We start from the raw sequence: 19,922 nt of genomic DNA, 5'->3' as shown, positions 1-19,922 counted from the left end.
GTTGAGTAATCCACTTATGTCAATTATCCTAGTTGCACACATTATCTTATAAAACACTTCAAATTGAGGGCATTTTCCTCATTTCACAAGAAAAGAATCTAAGACTCATACAGATTAAAGACTTGCCCGAGGTTAAATAGCTACAAACAAAACTAGCATTTTAATACCCATGTGTCAGGCTCCTCCTAAAGCATAGATTATTCACACTCACACACGGTCTTCTAGTAATAACCAAGGCAAGTGAATTACCTCTGAATTCCAGCTCCCTCCTCATCTACTAATCAGAAAAAAGCTAGAGGAATAAAGAAAGCAGATCAGTTACCCAAAGCTCCTAAGCAGAATATTTAATTTTGTTTATGGTCAGAAAACAATAACAAAAACCAAAAATCCAAAGAGAATGACTTACGGCTGTTTGAAAGTCTGTGTCTGGGCAGCTGTGGTCTTCATGTGGGCAACATTAATTTCCTCAGAGAGGTCTTCCACAGTCTCAATGTCCACCTGTTCCTCATCATCCTCAATGTATTCTACACAGTTATTCTGAAATAAAGCATTCCAACAGTAAATCAAGTCAGGGAAGCAAATACACCTAAACTTTTCAATGCTCCCTTTGTAAAACCAACCAGGACCAAACATCAATTTTATACCATGAATATTGATGATCCTAAACTTGTTCATTATAAGAAGAAATTAAATTATGAAAACATATGCTTAGAGGTAACAACGAAGTACTACATTACGAATCATAGATATATACTGAACAGACATCACTAGATTGAGTCTCAAGAGGGCTGTATTGATGTCTAGTGGACAAAATTCAGGTACAATTATATTAAAGCTTCATAAATCTTAAGATTAAATAGCAGTAAAGTAAAATCTGGTGAAAGGGAAGGGGGAAAAGAAGAAAAATTCAGGTTCTATTTTAAGAGTGCTTCATGGCTAACCCCATATCACACACCCATAAAAACACACTCAAAGCAGATATGAAAACAGAAATATAGCCCAGAGTCAGTCTTCTAACTCTTAATAATCCCACACATGGAGAGCTTCTGAAGAATTTCAGGTATTAAAAAGCCTAAACTCACTGTACATCCTTATTACATTAAAAAAAAAAAAAAAAAAAAAGTTGGGATGCCTTGGTGGCACCGGACTCTGAGCAAATGACCCTTGATCTGGGCTTAGGTTGTGATCTCAAGCCCCATGTCATGTTCCAGGCTCAGTGTGGAGTCTGTTTGTCCCTCTCCCTCTGCTCCTCCCCAATTCATTCTTTCTCTCTCAAGTAAGTAAAATCTTTTAAAAATAAAAAAGGCAATCAGTGAGCATTTATTGAGCACCTATCATGGAAACTCACTGTATTATTTTACATAAACAATAGAATATACAGATTATAGAATATGTGTGTGTGTGTGTGTGTGTGTATAAAGGCCTCCTTTTTTTTTTAATAATTTTTTTTTTCATTTATTTATGATAGTCACACACAGAGAGAAAGAGAGGCAGAGACACAGGCAGAGGGAGAAGCAGGCTCCATGCACCGGGAGCCCGACGTGGGATTCGATCCCAGGTCTCCAGGATCGCGCCCTGGGCCAAAGGCAGGCGCTAAACCGCTGCACCACCCAGGGATCCCTAAAGGCCTCCTTTAAAAGTAGTGTTTAACTGTGCCAGAAACTTAACTAGGAAAATGTTATCTGTCTATAATAGTACTATACCTAAGAGGCACAACTTAAAATGAAGCATCCCAATCACCTTAATGAATTCTGTTTAAACTTGATGGAAAAATTACTTACCCCCATGAATTATACGTTCCATAAGGCTGACAGATACTAAATGCAAGCCATCACTTATGTTCCCCAATTTAAACACAATTTAAACAATGTATATTAAATTTAAACAATGTGAACAATATAAATTAACCCTAGGAAGCTAAATCGACAGAGTCCTGACAGAATCTAAAGAGTTTGAATTATAATGTAGACAGATGTTTTATGGTATTTAAATTGAAGAATGTCTCCCTACTGCATGGCTTTATAAATTTTTTTTTTTAATTTATTTATGATAGTCACAGAGAGAGAGAGAGAGAGAGAGAGAGAGGCAGAGACACAGGCAGAGGGAGAAGCAGGCTCCATGCACCGGGAGCCTGATGTGGGATTCGATCCTGGGTCTCCAGGATCGCGCCCTGGGCCAAAGGCAGGCGCCAAACCGCTGCGCCACCCAGGGATCCCTACTGCATGGCTTTAATTGCAGGCTTTATAAATAATATCTAATAAACTTCACAATGGAGGATTTAAATTAAAGAGGCTACTCACTACTTTCCTTACACTATTCCGGTATAATGCTAATAAACACATGCACAAAAATATCATACGTGTCAGACAGGTACAGAAATACAATGTAAAATTTAGATTTTAGAGATCATTTAATAAATTTGTCCATACTTTTTTAAAAAGGCCACTGTACCTTTACGTCAGATTCCCTATTAGGAAATCCAAGCAATGTCACCCTTGATTAAGATACTCTGAAGCTTCTGTTAAGTCAGTTCTACTGACAGCAATAGTTTTCACTGGTTTTAAAGTTGGACTGTCTTTGGTGTGATGCTTACCCAGGCTGACTTAAAATGGGAGATTCTGCAAAAAGCACAATATCTGCAATCTAACTCTTAAACTCAATGAATTCAGATTCATTAGCTACTCACAGGTACCTCAAAAAAGGATGAGGCTATAGATAGAATATAAGGCAAAGTATATAGAATTATCTAATAGCAGAGCTAGATCCTCATTTTACAAGTGAGACAATGAGGTATAGAAATAACCAACACAGGAACATAAGAATATTTAAACATTTTAGAGCTTTAAAATACTCATCATTTTGTTGTATTTTATCTGCATTAAGGCAGTTAGGCATTGACAGAGAAGGACCAGATAACATAGAGGCTGAATCTCATAAAGTGAGATTCTGTAACAACATAGAGGCTGAATCTCATGAAGTGAGATTCCATGCAATCGCCACAGAGGGCCATATTATCTGCATCTAATGAGAGGGACACGATTTAGATTTGAGGGCACCCTACAAGCAGCTGGCTACAGTTTTACATTAAACCCCATTGTCAGGAGTCAGCAAACCAGTCTGCCACCTGTTTTTGTAAATAAAAGTGTTATTGGAACACAGCCACACTCTTCCACTTACTATTGTTTATGGCTGCTTTCACACTATAACAGCAACTGAGCAGTTTCAACAGCAAGCCATTCAGCCTGCAAAGTCTAAAATGTTAACAATCTAGCTCTTTACAGAAAAAGTTTGTCCAACTCCTGCCCAGTATCTTACCTGTTTCTCACTTAAATAAGGTTATAACCTTAAACAGGAAGACTACAAAAATGGCTTCAGGAAAAAAAAAATCTGTAAAACTTACAAAGGGTCATTCACAAAGGAAGATGACCAAAGTTCTGAATATAAACTCTAGAAACTATTTAATTTTAGAAGGTAATTAAAAAGCAACTTAAGGCAGGGTGATTTTAAAATATTAAATGGTATTTTCCATTTTTCTCCAAAAAGAGAAACATCTCTCTAAATGTAGGTAGTTATGTCCTCTTCTAGTTCTAAGGTCACCCAATCCCTATTTTTTATACATCTACCAAATAGGCTATAATCACTTCACACAGAAAATGTCAAAACAAAAAACAAACAACTAAATGAGAGCAAATGGGAATAGGACTTTCAGGATTCTTTTTTTAAACCTAACTTGAAAGGGACTATCAAGCATCTATCCCCCAAAAGCATAAGCCAGCCTTCCCATAATAGCAGGCAACTGTCAAAGAACAATATAAGCTCAATAAATGTTACCTGACTGACACAGCCTTAAAAACTACAGTCATTTAATAATGATCTAAACCTAGGCATCCAATTCAGGTCTTAGTGATCTTCTGGAAAAGCTAAGGTCTCTAATAAATCATTTAAATTCTTGAGGTTTCAGTCACAACAAAAATGGGCTCACCACCTTTTCTACATCATCAACCTCCTCACTCTGGTAGTCAGAAACAACATCCACAATCTCATCAATAGAATCATCGGTTTTCTCATTCTCATCTTCCTCGTCCTCATCTTCCAAATCCAAAAGAGTCAAGTCAGCACTGCTTCGCCCACCCTTCGTCTCTTGCTTTGGTTGTATCTGTTCTGACAGCAGTAAATGACCTTGAAAATGTCCTTCCCCTCTGCTCCCTTTTGTAGCTCTCCTCGGAACAATGGAGAAGGCTGTAGGACTAGAAATCCTACTCCAAGAATCACATTCAGTTTTTAAAACTCTGACATTTTCAGTAGTTCCACTTTTTCCAAGTAGATCAGGAATGCCTTCTTGTTGAAACATATCAGAATTTTCCTGACAAGTCTTTATTTCTTTAATTAACTGCTCATCTGCCTCTTTCTTGCATTCTTGTGAAGTTCCAACACATTTCTGGGTCAGAGGGCCCTTTGGGTGTTTTCTCCATCTCTCCCTAATATCGTCCTTTTCCAGAGAGTCTCCACATCCCTTCTCCTTGCCCTCTGGCTGTGGAATAGATTGCTGCTCCACAACTTTGTTGCCTGATAATTCAATTTTACTGTCTTCCTTAGAGATGATTGGAAATTCATTCGATTTTTTCTCTGGATTTTCTAATCCTTTCTGCTGTTCCACTTTTACATCACCAAGCTTTTTAAGCTGTACACTATTTACACTTTGGACTGTCACATTGCTGGCTTTTTTGGAAACAGTCTTAACTTCTAGGAGAGTCCGCTTTTCTTTGGAACTATTTTCATTTCTAACCCCATACTCTTCATCATCTTTATAGTCTTCACCTACTATGTGTGAAGCAGTGATACAGGAGTGCTGAGAAGGTTTAACAGTTATAGGACCCTCTTCTGTAAGGGATTCTTCATCTAAATGATCACCCCCATCTCCCAAGGAATCATGTAGGATTTCTTCTGAGGCAGCAGCTCCTGAGTTTTGCTTTATTATATTAGCTTCAGAATCTATAGCTTCTCCTTCTGACTGTAGAGTCTTCTTAGTGTCCTGCTGCTCTCTTTTCAAAAAGTTTGTTTCATCTTTCTGGTCTGCACTCTGGGACTCTCTCTTCATCTGAAGAGAAGCAACATGTTGAAGAATGGAACTGGGAACAGGCTTTTGTCCAGGGAGCTGCAACAAAGCAAAACTACCAGACTGGAGAGGAATAAGACTGGCTGTACCAACAGGCTGCCCTCCTGAGCTATAGGTTATTTTGGTTTCAGAGCCTGCTTTACTTGCAAAGCTTTGTGGTTCAGGAGGGGAAATCCTCAGGGTCAATGTACCAGACTGAGACACAAAACTAGGTCCAGAAGAAAGCAATGATGGTGCCTGAGTGATAACATTCACTGCTGGAGAAGACCCAACAGCTTGAATTACAGGATTCATAACAGAGAAAGCAGAGGATGAAGCAGAAGATGGTGGAGTCTCTGAAGGTTTGGAAGGAGTGGGTAACCGGATTCCCATCACAGAGCCTGGTAAGAAAAAAAATTTTTTTGAATTATTACCACTCCATATCAAGATTTCCAAGCATATGCTTTTCTTTTTGGACTGGTTAACTCAAAGAGACTAAGAAATCCTGGTGTATTAACAAGCCATATGGCCAAATGATTCAACAAAAGAAAAATTCATCAGAAAGATCTCCAATTTTATACCTGGGTTCCGAAACATGACAGGCTGTAAGTTGGGCTGGGTATTAGAGCCTCGAAGCTGATGCAAAGGGAGTAGCTGAACAATCTGCCCATTAGGATGCCTGAATAGATTCATTCCACTTGGGCTCCTAACAGGCTGCAAGACCATCCGATGCCCCTGAAGTTGTGTGTTTGGGACAGGTCTAAGAGTAGGAGAACCTTGCTGCACTGGAATCAGTAACAATCGAGGTCCAGTACGTTTCACTGTGTTAGGAGAGACCTGGGGAGTAGCCACTGGAATCTGAGGGGCATTTTCTGAAAAACAGGAAACGGAAACATAGTATCAGAGAATTTCCCCTTTAATACATGTAGGAAAAAATTATTATGACATAGGATTTGACCACATTACAGATAACTTCTAATTTGATTTATATAGTTGGTGAAATCCTACATCTCTATCATACATTACTTAATAGTCCTATGGCTGAGAACAATTTATCTTAAAACCAATTATCAACCAGACATTGTAGGTCCTTACATTCAGAATGGTTTAAAAAAAAAAAAAGGAAGAGAGAGACAGAGAGAGCTCGTGCATCAATTGTCAAGAGGTGCATTTAAAGAAACAATGCCTCTGCCTAATGAAAAACACAGCAGGTCTTTAAATCTGGATTCTCATTAAAATTAAACAGGTCATTCTTTATAAAATTCTCTTCTTCAACCTTGTAATTCAGGTTGTTAACACTTACTAGAATTATGACTTCATTTCACAGGTCATACTCAAGTAAGATAAAGTCAAGGACTAAAAGTCATGAGGCATAAAAAAATTCCTTGGCTTTTAAAATTCACTGACAAATAAAGCATAAAGATCTGTGGAAATTATTTTTCAGAAGGAAAAAAAAAATACATACCCCCAAAAAATGGAATGAAATTAAGAGACATCAAAGAAGCAGGGAAATAAAGCCTGGTTAGGAAGAGGCAAAAGATAGTTTTAAAACAAACAGAAAAAGCAAAAATTTAATGCAGAAGATGTGAATTTAAAAAAATTTCAAACCATTAATAGCATCTAAAGACCCACTTTAATGTTTGGAAGAGATATTTAGAAATACTGAAGACACAGAAAAAAAGATTATGAGTAGTCTACAGATTTTGGCCATGGGGATAAAAAGGAGTAGCGATAATAGCAAGCAAAAAGGAAACTAACATTAACATTCAAATTAGTGAACTTAGTTAATATTATTAAACATTTTTATTAGTTTGTCACTAAATAGAAAAATCAAACAACCAACCAAATCAGTTTAACACGTGACATTCTATTAGATAAGAACTCATACCCACAAAATGTATCAGGTAAGCACTCTACCCACAAAAATATCAAACTTGTAAAAGGAAGTTATGCTCCTAACGTTTACATGACAAATTATATATAAGATCCAAAACTATTCTTAAAAATAAAATGCAAAGACCAAACTGTTGAGGGCAGGGCAGGGTGGGGCAGGGCGGGGAGGAGTATGCAATTTAAACAAAAAACATTTATCTTATGTGAATTAAAAAACACGTTAAAACATTCTTAATTTCCTGAACATTTCTATTCAAAAAACATTTTAGAGAGTGATTCAATTCCAAAGTACTCTAATTCAGAGAATGAAAGCAGCCTTTAGCACATACACTAAATATGTGATTATTTATTCACATGCAGGTAAGGGGAAGAACGGAAAAGAGAAAAAGAAGGGAAGTTAAATGAAAAAGTCACAGATGTCTAAGTGCCCAAGTTGAGATCCTCTTTATAAACCTAGAACAAAATTACACATACCTAGAAATAGAAGTTACCAGAGTCAGCTCCACTTTTAAAAAGCAGGTAAGAAAATTTGTTAACATTAATAGTTCCTCAAGTGGTATTATGGAAAATATTCTTAGATGGATACAGAATAAGAATACCACCATATCACATTGTCAGAAAGTATTTTCTTTCTCAATTTGAATCTTCTGATTGTATACAGAAGAAAATACTAGTCTTTGATATCGTATCAGCATTTTCTAGCTTTCTTCATTAACAGAGTGCAAGCCACATGTTAACATATGGTAGCTAGCTAAAATATATTTCTTACTATTACTGTTTCTAGTGTATTTATGGAGTGAACCTCTGTTACTCAAATAATGTTGGTTTCCAATTACAGTAAAATTGCTCCTTTTAAAAATACATTTAAGGAAACAAAGGAGTTGACTTAAATAAAAATATTGAGTCAATAATAATACAAATGAGAATCAGAGCAAAATACCTGAATGTAAATTGAGGGACTGAAATCTGAGAACCAGTGAACTATAAAAAGCTAAACTACTTTACAGTTTCAAGATAGAATTAAAAAGGATAGAATCCGTAACATTTAGAACATCTGTTAAAATATGACAAGATATAAACCTTGGGATTCAACAGGAACTCGAAACAGCTTCAAACAATCTTATTTCTGAAATTACATCTTAAACTAACCATTTCTTATATGTTTACATATGGGAAGAAGAAGACAACCAATTTAATACCGTGATTCATTTATCCTTTCAAAAAACCTTCAACTTTAACTCCCAAGTCACTTCATTCCTAAAGTATCAATGGAGATTTGGACCATGTCACTAAAGGCAAAAATATTTAGTTGGAAAAATATCAATAGCCAAGACAGAATTATTGTTTATTATTTATTTCCCCTTAAATCCTTTGAAGTCTCACTCTTCTACACAGTAAGTCTCTTTGAGTACACTAAGAGAACCATTTATTTTAGCCAGCTGAATTAGGATATAAAAATTAGTGAAGTGTAGGATATTTCTATTTAGAATTCACTTAACCAAAACCAACTAAAGACAAACTAATTTTAACTGAAAAGTTGATGATCTTAACAGATTCCTAACAAAGAAATATGCCTCTTTATTTCTATTTCAATCAGTTCATACAAAATAATAAATAGAAGAATAATGTCAGTAGTATATGGGAGTTGGGCTGATTCACAAATGATTTTTACCAGGTAAAAGTACCTAGAATTTTAATCTTCAGCAAGGAGAGAGAAAAAGCTCTTAGCCTGGCTGCAGCATGGCAAAAGACCTCTGCTCTTTTTTTAATTAAAAAGAAGCACACAGCCCTACCACCCACCTACAAGGAACACCTACATCTGGGTTTCCTGCTGAGAGGGATGCACCTCTAGCTCTCAGCACACAGCAGTGCACTTCCTCCTGTGCCCACCTTGAGGGCTGCTGCTCTACTGGCTCAGAGCTCCACTCTAACATGCATTATTTCAGTATCCTTCAGACAGTATTTCCATTATGATGTCTTTGAGTATTTTTAATCTCCTAAGAAAATCTCTATCCCCACACTAAACCATCTGTTAAGGCTGTTCAATTTATCTCCAAAGTATCAGTTAACAGTTTTTATCACTGCTCTGGTTACAAAGCTGCATTGATTTTCAGTGATTTGTCCTAATCCTGTATTAACCATGACCTCTATTTTTTTTACTGTTCAGTTTTATAGGAAGGTTTTCAGGAATACACATATCATGTTATAGTAGAAACACCTACACTGTTACCCTGATATATCTGTAACCCTATCAAAGCCATAAGTTTTATTAACAGCTGTACAGTAAACCAGCTAGTAACATCTAGGCCTTACCTGGTCTCTGGCTTACTGGTGGACTCCCATCAATTCCCGAGAGTATAATGGGAACAGAGCCCAGAGATGAAGTTGGTGTGGTCACCATGGAGGAAGATGCAGCTGTGGTCACCACGACTATGGAGGTGGAGGCAGTGGAAGCAACAGGAAGAGTTATAGTTGGAGGAGATGCTACCAAAGACTTAGGAAAAGCAACTGAAGCCACAGGGGTGGTTATCCCAGTCGTTTTGATAAGGTTCACAGTGGCGGTAGACTGGGTAGGTGTTATAGGGGTGCTGGTATTAGTTTCAGAAACCTCAACAACCCCTGCAGTGGTGGCACCAGAAGAATAAGTAGTTTCTTTAGTTCCCACGTCAGAAATAGTAGTCATAGGTGTCACAGCAGTAACATTCTCTAAAAACACTTGAGGGGTGGTAGTAGTGACAGCAGCAGTCACAGGGCTGCACACCTGAACTGGCTCAGAAGAAACCACAGGTGTGACGACCATTACTGGAGAAGGTCTGATACTGAACTTCTGTGGCCCTGTTAGGGGTTGGGGTGTGCTAACTCCAGGTATCTTCTGCTGCAGGGCTCCAACTTTACTCATCACAAACTGTGTGAACACACCACCAGGAGAGGGTCGAGCCGCTGCAAATAAAAATTTGCAGGTCAAAAATCTTCAGTTCTCATACTTTATCTTCTTAGTGATTGTGTTTATCAACATTTATTGTGCACCACTGGGTCAATTTCTTACAGGTACTACCTACCTGCATGATATGTGCCAATTTCCACCCATAGAAATCAAACACTTCTCTCAACACAAACCAAACCTTTGTAATACTACAAAAGGGGTTAAAATTGGGTGTACCTACTAAGATTCTTTTGACTGTGCAATATAGCCAAATTGCCAGGACACTAAAAAGACAATACAGCAGCACACAACTTCATCATCTAAACAGTGAAGAAAGTAAGGAGATTTTTTTTCCTAACTCTAATTTTAAAACTTGTTTTCACCACTTCCTCCTGCCCCAGCACCTCCACCTCTTTACTGCTGCTATCCTCTTATGACAGTTAAGTTTTACATATTTCTAAAACATATAAAGACACTTTTCAAAAGAGGGCATGATACAACCTAAATTCACCAGTTAAAGCTACTTAAAAAAAAAAAAAAAAGGTAAAATGGAGGAGAAAAAAATGGAGGGGTCTTTTAAAGGCATACAATGCTTGTCCTCCATCTTCATACAACTCTAGCATTCAGCCAGTTTTTTCAGAGGAATAAGAATACAGCAATGGACACTTATACCTAATATTACTAAATAGATTTAAGCAAAAGAAAGAATTCAATAAACTTACTATATACACTCTAAATGCTAAAACACAAATGCTTTCAAGAAGGTAATTTATTACAGACTCTAGCACTGAAATGTTAAAAGAGGTTTTCATTCACAGAACAGGATGAATAGAATAAAACAACGCTCCCTAACTTATGTTTTACAAGAGCCCTTTATTCTAAGCCTATACTACAAACTCAATCCACTTTGATTTGCTAATAAGCTCCTTGGTTTTGTAAGTTCAAGGAACATACATAGGATTGGTTAGAAAAATATCAGTGCCCATAAAAGAAATATTTATTAATTAACAAAGTATTTAAGAATACATCTTCCCTTTTTAAAAACAAAAATAATCTAATAAGCCTTTTCCGTATTAATAAAACCAATCTAAAAGTCTGGAAATAACTAACTAGAGTTCAGTTCATCTACTATCATGTGATCAGGAAGAGTTATCAAAAACAGAAAAAAGGTAAGACAGACATTAAGAGTAAGAATAATAAATTCTACTTTTCTCTGATTTTCACAACTTCCACATCTGTACCTACTGGCCAAGTACCAAGGCACAGGCCTTTTTAAAACATATATACTGTCCTACTTACCAATTGGTCTTTTTGCCGGGACAAATGCCTTCAGATTCTTCCCAGGGCGATTTGTTGTAGCGCCAGAGGAGGATGCCATTTTGCAATTGGATGTTGAAGGCAACAGGGTACGTGGTTTCCTGGATGCAGCCACCTTGGCATTGGATGCTACCTTGGAGATGACAGTACTGAGGGTTGAGAGGTCCAGGACTGAGGGTCGCAACCTGCCTGTGATATAAGCAGCTAGCCTATTGGCTGGATGCAATGCCCCCATCTGTCCCAATAGCAACTTAGCCTGCGGGTAACTCTTACCATTAACCTGAAACAAGTGGCAAAGAGAAATTCTGTAAAGATAAAATTCTCTTGCTAACTTATCTCCCTTGACAGGGGTTTCATTTTTACAAGGTTTTAAAAGTCTACTTTTTAGATTTCATGGGGAAAGAAATGGACTTTTTCCATTTGATATATAATCTAAGTATTAGAAGGTGGAAAAATAAAAAGCTGCCATCTGATATTCTGAACTAATCTTATCTTCAGTTTGGTAGTTTGGAAACAATCTTAGGAACCCATCATATCTGCCCCTAGATATGTGATAGATATAGTCAAATCTAAGAAATCATCCAACAGTTTTACTTAGTAAGTAATTTTTGTTAAACTATGAACAATCATCAGCAAAAAAGGAGTAACTATGTTCCACAGAATCTGACAAAACCAAAGAGGTATAATGAAGCCCTCTCAAGAGTCCTGCCCTTTCAAGCATCCTTCATACTTTGAAAAACATATGGTGAATCTACTTTTAAGTCATAAGAAAGCCACTGTCGTAACATCCTAAGCCAGAAGGTCCCCTCAGTTTTCAAAAAACTTAACTTTGAAGATACTGTCATCTCTCGGACAAAATGCAAGCTCAAGATAAATGCTAGGAGAAACTCAATTATAACTTTAGAAACAATCACTGAAGCATCAGAAGAAAGTGATCAATAAATGAGGTAAAAGATTTTTCTTTACTCCCTGAGTTGACATGTTACCCATCTGGAGCAGCACAATTGTTTTTTTAAAAAAGAAAGAAAAATAAAACTTTCCCTAATTTCTTACCCATATTCTCAAAGTCCTATTCCACGGTGACTAGAGAAGACATCCTTTTCCATTCCTCCTTTCCATAATTTAAAAGGTAGGTGGAAGAGGATCAAGTGTGGGGGAAAAACTGCTCTCTAAATTAGTAAGAAATTGGTAAAGAGAATAGCTACAGCAAACGACTCTCTCCTCAAAGACACAAAGCAAAATTACTCTTTACTACAAGTGAACCCATGATTATTCCCAGAGAGATCAAGAATACCTACCTCTGCCTTGAGTTTGATATAAAGAATGTGATCTTTCCATACTAAAGGAAAGTTTACTATAGTTTTTCACAACAGTTTCTGGAGGTCTAGGTCAGATATCCCTATCTGTTCCTTTGGGACCTGCTCTGAAGACTATTTAACAGCTTTCCCAAAGCCTACATTATAGTGGTCTGACTGCTTATGCAAGTTCACATTTTTTGGTGGCTTTCTGAGTCCTAGACAGGAGAACACAAATTTCTATTCCTGTATCTCAGAGGGTCAAGTCTCTGTTCTCAAAGTATCAATCAATAAATGAAGTAAGAAGAAAACACTGTTCTCATTAATTAAGAGATTAGAAATATCAACAGAACCAGTTATAAAGCACCATCAAGAATAAACTGCAATAAAAAGTTTTTAATTAAGTAGATGTCAGATTATTAATGGGACAGTCCACAGCCCAGAAAAGTGATCAAGCTAGTAAAGTCAAGTAACCTTAGCAAAAATGTCAGACACTGCTACCTATTTGCTACTCTGACATAAAAGTGCACTTAAGGTCACTGAGCAAGAGGAGGAAATTTTTTAATTATCGTTACATTTTAATTCAAAACTTCTTTCAAAAGATTTTCTAGATGCCAGTGTAATTATACTAATATAGCCTGCCTGAATTACTAAACAGTAAGGGTATATTTGCACTATGACAATGATTTTATTAGCAAAAACCCTACAATGGACCAAATAAATAGTGAACTGTGGGGCTCAATTTTTTAAAATTTTATACATGTAACACCTTATAAATATATACTGCTATCTTAAAATCAATTTCACCTTGTTTTGTTTTGAAAGCTATATGCTAATAATAACCCCAAGAACTAGACTGAACTCCTTAGTATCCTTATTTAGTTGTCAAAGTATTACTAGAGCCCAAGTAATAAAATTTTAAGAGTAGGAACTTTCTGAGAAGACCAGAAATAAAATAAACTAATATAGGACTCTACATTTCCGTTTGTAAATGTGTCAAAAATTCACTCTAGGTATGCGCACCTAAACTAGGCCTATTATAAAAAGAGATGGTTTTGTCACCCAGTTCCCAGGAAATGTGAAGATAAATTATTTAAGGCCCACAAAGGGCTCTGAAAAATCAAGATGTTATCTAAGGAGATAAAGGTGCTACATCCAGATTAAAGATAATTCTCACCTGGATAAGCCCAGATGTGCTTGAACTGGGTTTACGTTTATAGGCCACAAGCTTCCCTGCAGGAGAAAGCCCTGCATAAAAAGGCAGACCTTTGCCTCCATGTAATCTCTCCCTCACTGAATCCAGGGCATCTGTCTGCACAGGAGAGATATCATCCATTTTCCCAGGGGATAATGGACCATCAGGAGTCTCTGATCCAGATTTCTCAGCCATATCATCTTGATCTTGGCATGATGGCATAGATATTTTCACACGAGAAGAATAAACAGGAGGGTTCTTCTCACCCCGGCTCTTTCGCTGAGAAGCCAACTCAATGATGAAGCTGCCCACCTTAAGTGACTGTGGCATGTTGCTATTGATGTGCTGGGATAAGATGCTCAAAATCTTGTTCCGATCCTCCTCCCAGTTGCAGTCTGAGATGATTTCTATCAGTTTGGTGGGACCACCTGGTGACCTCTGATGCACATAGGAGGTAGAGGATTCCCCTTCATTGCAGGAAGACTTCCAGCTTTTTTCTGATAAGGAATTGAAAGATATTCCTGCATCACAGCATTTTTTACTGAACTTCAAAAGATTTTTATTTTCCCTAGATTCTCAAAGAAGTGCCAAGGGCACAGAAATTGAGCAGTTGCCCAGTGTCTGAATCCCAGGTACTTCCAGTGGTAATTTAACTCTCACAATTTGGGGCTTTCCAAGAAAAAGAAATATTCCAGAGAACCAGACTATAATAGGATAACCTGTTGTCTGGGGTCCCTAATAAAAAGGGAGTCCTACCTTAAGACTGCTCTAAAAAGCCATGACTATTATATAAGAAGGTGTTATCTTGCAAAGCATACCAAGGTTAAGATGTGATATAGTTTAGTGCTCTGCTATCCATACAGGAAAAGCAAGGACATATGCAACATGCTTTGTGACATGTGATGGTAGAGTCAATCCTAAAGGACAGTAAGAGAGAATACTATGGTTTTAAAAAGAAAGTGTTCTATTTCTAGTTTCTACTGCAAATACTTCTGTATTATTCTGTGACTCTGGATAGGACTGCTCCACTTCTACATTATGTATCGGTCATTTAGAGCTCACCAGGTATTTATATTCATGGCAGCTTGTTAATTGGATGTCTGTTTCACTAGATACCTAGACTTCTACAGTATAGTCTCCCAACCAATGTGCTAATTACAAGTATGTCAGGATACAGATACCCTCAGCCTTCAAGGTGGTTGTGTTCTCAGACAGGTTCCCTTCACCCTAGCAGCCTCCTCCATATACCTCAGTATGCTACAGAAACATTTATCACTTTTTGTGTGTATTAAGCCATTTTAAAGGGGGGGAGTTGGGGGGTCCCTGGGTGGCTCAGTTAAGTGTCCCACTCTTGATTTCATCTCAGGTCATGGTCTCGGGGTCCTGGGATCAAGCCCCACATCAAGCTCCACACTCAACTGGGAGTCTGCTTGAGGATTCTCTCTCTCCCTCTCCCTCGGCCCCCTGCTTGCACACTCTAAAACTAAATACATCTTTCGAGAGAGAGAATCACTAACCTTACCCTAAACATCTCTTGTAATAACATGGTGTATCAACATAAGTGAATTTTATTTCTTAGGAGTGATAAACAGACCAAGTAATAGGAAAAGACTTCTCTATCATCTCTATTTTTAGCAGAAGCTTAAAAAGGGGTAGGTAAAAATGTTTTGGGGTGTGTGTGCCCCCCATAATTACTATTAAATGATTTAAGACTTAATTTTCAAACAGACCTTGTGATTTATCAGAATCATCCTCTAGGTCACAGGTGATTGGTTTCAAGGGCTGCTGTTCAGAGTCAGGCTCCTAAAGAAGGGAGTAATACAAATACTTCAATACGTAATTATTATCAAGAGAGACTAGGACATAAACATTAAATCTCTCAAAGAAGCCTAAACAGCAAAGAAACTTGTCAACATCTTCACATCTGCACGCACAGCTGCCTTACTATTATATAACCCTTGGCAAAAACAAGTGGCCTTGCTCTCTAATGTCCTTGACAGTAACTGAGTCACCAAGAAAAAAATTTACACCAGTGTATTCTAGGTAAAGAAGGAAAGGTATTTGATGTTTAATGGAATGAGCTTCAGTTAATTTGAAAATTCACCAATACAGATACAAATCCTAATAATCACAAATAAATGATTTAATAAAAAGTAGAAATGCGGGGATCCCTGGGTGGCTCAGTGGTTTAGCGCCTGCCTTCAGCCCAGGGTGTGATTCTGGAGTCCCGGGATCGAGTCCTGCATCGGGGTCCCTGCATGGAGCCTGCTTGTCCCTCTGCCTGTGTCTCTGCCTCTCTCTGTCTCTCTCATGAATGAATAAATAAAATCTTTAAAAAAAAAAAAGTAGGAATGCTTAAACTTTTAAAAATTATTTCAGCTTCAGAAAGAATAATACTTTAAATAACCTTAAAGGACTATTCTCTAGAATAGGGATGCTGAGAAACAAATTGATACACACAGCAAGTAAGATTTCTCTGCCCCACAAGAATCACTCCAAATTATTTTGATAGTAATGTAAATTCTAACACCAGCAACAGGGCAATGGGAGGTTAAAAAGACTAATTATGCAATTAAGTAAATCACCTTTACACTACAGTTCTCAGGATTAGACTGACATGAGCCCGGCTGCTGAAATGATGGGGACAGTGATGGGGACGGTTGTCTCTGTTCCTCTTTTTTTCGTTCATATACGCGAACTCGGGCACAAGTCATCATACTTTCAAAGTACAAGTAGACTGGATCCTTGTCCTCTTCCCGAATCTGTAAGTTTCATACAACAAAACATTCCATATACTGGGGAAAAAAACATCCTAGACTCAAAAGAAAAAGGATGTTTAATCTTTATTTCTATTACAACATTTGAAATTTTTAAACGCAAAATTTAACAAGTACAGTTAATATATGCTGAATCTTGGGCAGTCAGAAAGGATCTGGTTCTCTATCAAGAAATCTCAGATCACATTAGAGCAGTGCTTCTCAATTTATCTGCAATGAGGATACACTTAATTACCAATCCAAAAAAGACCAATCCTTTTTTAAAATAAGTTTTCAGAAAAATGAAAGACATGTAAAATACAAGTCCAAGTTGCTTAGTATTAAATACACATAAAACTATTCTATCAAGTTGCTATAAAAAGTTTCTAAATATTTACTCTCATTTTCTATATTTATTTCACAGCCTTATAACAAATAGTTTTGGATCAGCACAAAGACCACATTGAATGGCACTGCACTAAAGCATCTTTCTTCAAGAAGACTGAAGATTGAGATGGACTTAATCATAAATGCTTCAGCTCTTAAAAGAAGTATCAGCTTTTATCAATCAGCCTTCACAGTCATCAACTTATTTAAATCCTTTACTGTTACTGTACATAAAGAAATCATTTGTAAAAAGAGGAGTTACTTCCTAAAACTTTCCTTAATGCTTTCCTACTAATACTCAATATTCCACACCATGGGAATAAGTATCTTTAAAAGACCTTTGCTAGTCGTGTTTAAAAACAAAAACACAACTTTATATGCTCTTCCTGAAGAAAGATTTGGCTATCCTTAATAATTACTACTATTCACTCTACTTTTATGATATTTCTAAAGTGTCAGCAATTAAGATGATTAAATAAGAGTGATGTTTACAGACAGGTTACTTAAAAACAAAATGATTCACAGAATATACACCAAAACTCTGATTGAAATCCATTATCTTTCCAAATGATTTCTGTAGCTCGCAACAAAAGATAAAACTCTGGGCTTACCACAGGATTGGGTTTAGGAGTATATGCTCTGGCAGGCTTAATTCCAGTGAGCACTTTGCCCTTCACAGTAGTAGGTAAAACTTCTGGCTGAGGCAACAACAACGGCTTCATAGGCTCAATGACGGAAGGCGTTGGGATATAAACTGGCTCTGGATCTACTTCACCTTCTACTTTCACCCATAATGGGTAATGTCGAACAGGCTGTTCAGGCTCTGTTTCACATATAGCTTAATAAAAAGAAGGAGAAGATTTTAAGTGCCTTTAGCACTACCAAAACAAAATGTGTTCCCTTACAGAGAGCAATAATTCATTAAAACAATCTAACAGATGCCCCCTAAAAAACCTTTAGTTGCCATCAAACACCTTGATTTATCAATTATTTGTTGAATATCTATTGTAAGTCAGATACTGTTTTAGGCACTAGAGGGAAAACAGCTATGAATAAAACAAAGTCCTTGCCCTTATAGGGTTTATAATCTAGTAGGAACAAACTTAACATTTAATATAAAGTAATGCTAAGTGTCACATAGAAAAATATACCAAGGTAAGGGATGCAGAGTTAATAGGAGATATTTAGCATGATCAGAAAAGGCTTCCCTAGTATCCTAGAAAGATAATTGTTCAATACTATACTTTTTAATTTTACAAATAAAACAAGTATTGGGAAGCCTGGGTGGCTCAGCGGTTGAGCATCTGCCTTTGGCTCAGGGTGTGATCCTGGAGTCCCAGGATCAAGTCCCACATCAGGTTCCCTGCATGGAGCCTGCTTCTCCCTCTGCTTATGTCTCTGCCTGTGTGTGTGTGTGTGTGTGTGTGTGTGTGTGTGTGTGTGTATGTGTCTCATGAATAAATAGTCTTTTAAAAAAAAAGTATCTATTGAACCTTACTATGTACCTATTTTAAACACTTAATATGCTTTACCTCATTTAACTGTCACAATAGCCCTTGAGACATTATTATCCCCATTCTGCAGAAGCTGAGATTCAGAAGTCAAACAATAAGAGGCAGAGCCAGGATCAAACTCAATCTGGCTCCAGAGACACAGCAGTTACTGTTGCTCCCTGATGACAAAAACGTATTCAAAAAACAGCCTGAACTCAGCATAGGAACAAAATGTATTAATGGAAAAGCAATGAAACCAGAGATGAAATCATACTATCAAGGTCTACACAAAGTAAAACAAGTATTATTCATCAAATTAAATGGAAGATCTAGGTTAAGAGGAAGCTGGCTTTATTCTCGAAGCAAACTGTCTATTCCCATAAAGCAGACAGCTGAAGAGAAAACAAAGATTGTATTTTACATTTTAATGATCCTCAGGATGAAGCCAGTTCTAAGTCTAAAATCCAAAATCCCTGCCTATGGTCAACTAAAATATGACTGAGCAGAATTCACATTTAATTCAAACATTTGGCTCAATCTTTCATAACAAAGCTGAATCAGAACTGCAACCTGATTTCATAAAGTATATTTGCTTTGAATATTAAGACTCCACTAAAACCCAACTCTATCTAAAGGGTTCCTAAGACTAACATCATTCAGAGCATAAGCACAAAATGCTGAATAAATATCTGAAGATTAAAATAAGGAGGAAAAACTCTTCAGAGAGAAAGTACTTGACCCAATAATTCTGCTAGTTAGTAGTCTTTGTGTAGGCAGACAGGGTTAGGAATGGGGGGGGGGGGGGTTAGGAGGCCAGTCATAGCTTTTTTAAGCTAAGAGAAGTTCTTTTAAGGCCTCCAGTCATTTCGTGATCTATGTCCTACCCACACTACTTGCCCAAGCACAATTCTGCAGAACTTCCTAGGTGTTAGAATTATATATTAAAAAAAAAAAAAAAAAGGTAAAAACCTCCACAGTTAGGAATTTTAACACAACAGAAGGAACGCAAAAACTAAGTCTCTACCAGACCAGGAATTAGCCTAACCCTATCAGAGACAATAAATCAATGATAAAGTTCCCAGTGCTGTTTCAAAAGTAAACAATGACCTAACACACATTCTTGAGTCATTTTTGCAGGATTCAAACCTGTTTGAGCACTCCAACTGTGGACTAACTGAAACAGAGAACTGATGGTGCCAACCCTTGCTGGATTTATCGCTTCCATCAACTAGGACCTGGATTCTGTCAACCTAGGATGACTTTTGTCCCAATTCTATACGGAACTCTTTGTCAAGCCCCTTCACAAATGTGCATGTGCCCTTAGCTTAAAACTTCCACAATTTTGTTGTTCCTGTTGACACTGCTTTAGGAAATAGTCCTGGTATTCTCTTTACTTGTTGCAAGTAAAACCCTTCCTTTCCTTTTCTTCGGCTTGCTTGTGTTTTTTGGCTAGATAACCAAAAGTGTCAAACTCAATTTCAAGTAGTATCCATTGTCCAACTTTTATAACCTAGTTCATTTATTCACATAATTCACAAAGGCTTCTAACACCCTAGTATTCACAGATG

General features: G+C 37.1%; 1 protein-coding gene and 1 long non-coding RNA gene across 22 annotated transcripts in view; one reads left to right on the top strand and one right to left on the bottom strand.

Moving 5' to 3' along the window:
* Positions 1 to 19,377, top strand: part of LOC144303056 (uncharacterized) — a 36,990-nt gene extending 17,613 nt beyond the window's left edge. For both annotated transcript variants that reach the window (XR_013370089.1, XR_013370088.1), the window contains 2 exons: positions 7,349 to 7,507; positions 16,899 to 19,377. This is a non-coding gene — a long non-coding RNA (uncharacterized LOC144303056). The remainder of the gene's footprint in view (positions 1 to 7,348; positions 7,508 to 16,898) is intronic.
* Positions 1 to 19,922, bottom strand: part of MGA (MAX dimerization protein MGA) — a 172,883-nt gene that overhangs the window by 15,979 nt on the left and 136,982 nt on the right. For 5 of the 20 annotated variants that reach the window (XM_077880715.1, XM_077880714.1, XM_077880717.1 and 2 more), the window contains exons 10-18: positions 17,473 to 17,699; positions 16,304 to 16,480; positions 15,449 to 15,521; positions 13,701 to 14,215; positions 11,211 to 11,508; positions 9,302 to 9,928; positions 5,677 to 5,967; positions 3,983 to 5,496; positions 407 to 537 (exon numbers count right to left, since the gene is read on the bottom strand). In XM_077880715.1, coding sequence (XP_077736841.1) covers positions 407 to 537; positions 3,983 to 5,496; positions 5,677 to 5,967; positions 9,302 to 9,928; positions 11,211 to 11,508; positions 13,701 to 14,215; positions 15,449 to 15,521; positions 16,304 to 16,480; positions 17,473 to 17,699 — 3,853 coding nt within the window. Of the gene's footprint in view, positions 1 to 406; positions 538 to 3,982; positions 5,497 to 5,676; positions 5,968 to 9,301; positions 9,929 to 11,210; positions 11,509 to 13,700; positions 14,216 to 15,448; positions 15,522 to 16,303; positions 16,481 to 17,472; positions 17,700 to 19,922 lie in introns of those variants that run through there. The other 15 variants (XM_077880718.1, XM_077880723.1, XM_077880719.1 and 12 more) reach the window with 15 other exon arrangements.

The sequence above is a fragment of the Canis aureus genome, chromosome 32 (genome assembly GCF_053574225.1).
Source record: "Canis aureus isolate CA01 chromosome 32, VMU_Caureus_v.1.0, whole genome shotgun sequence".
In the NCBI taxonomy this organism is placed as follows: Eukaryota; Metazoa; Chordata; class Mammalia; order Carnivora; family Canidae; genus Canis; species Canis aureus.
Note: the sequence above shows the minus strand (reverse complement) of the source record. Positions and strands in the feature narration are given on the sequence as shown.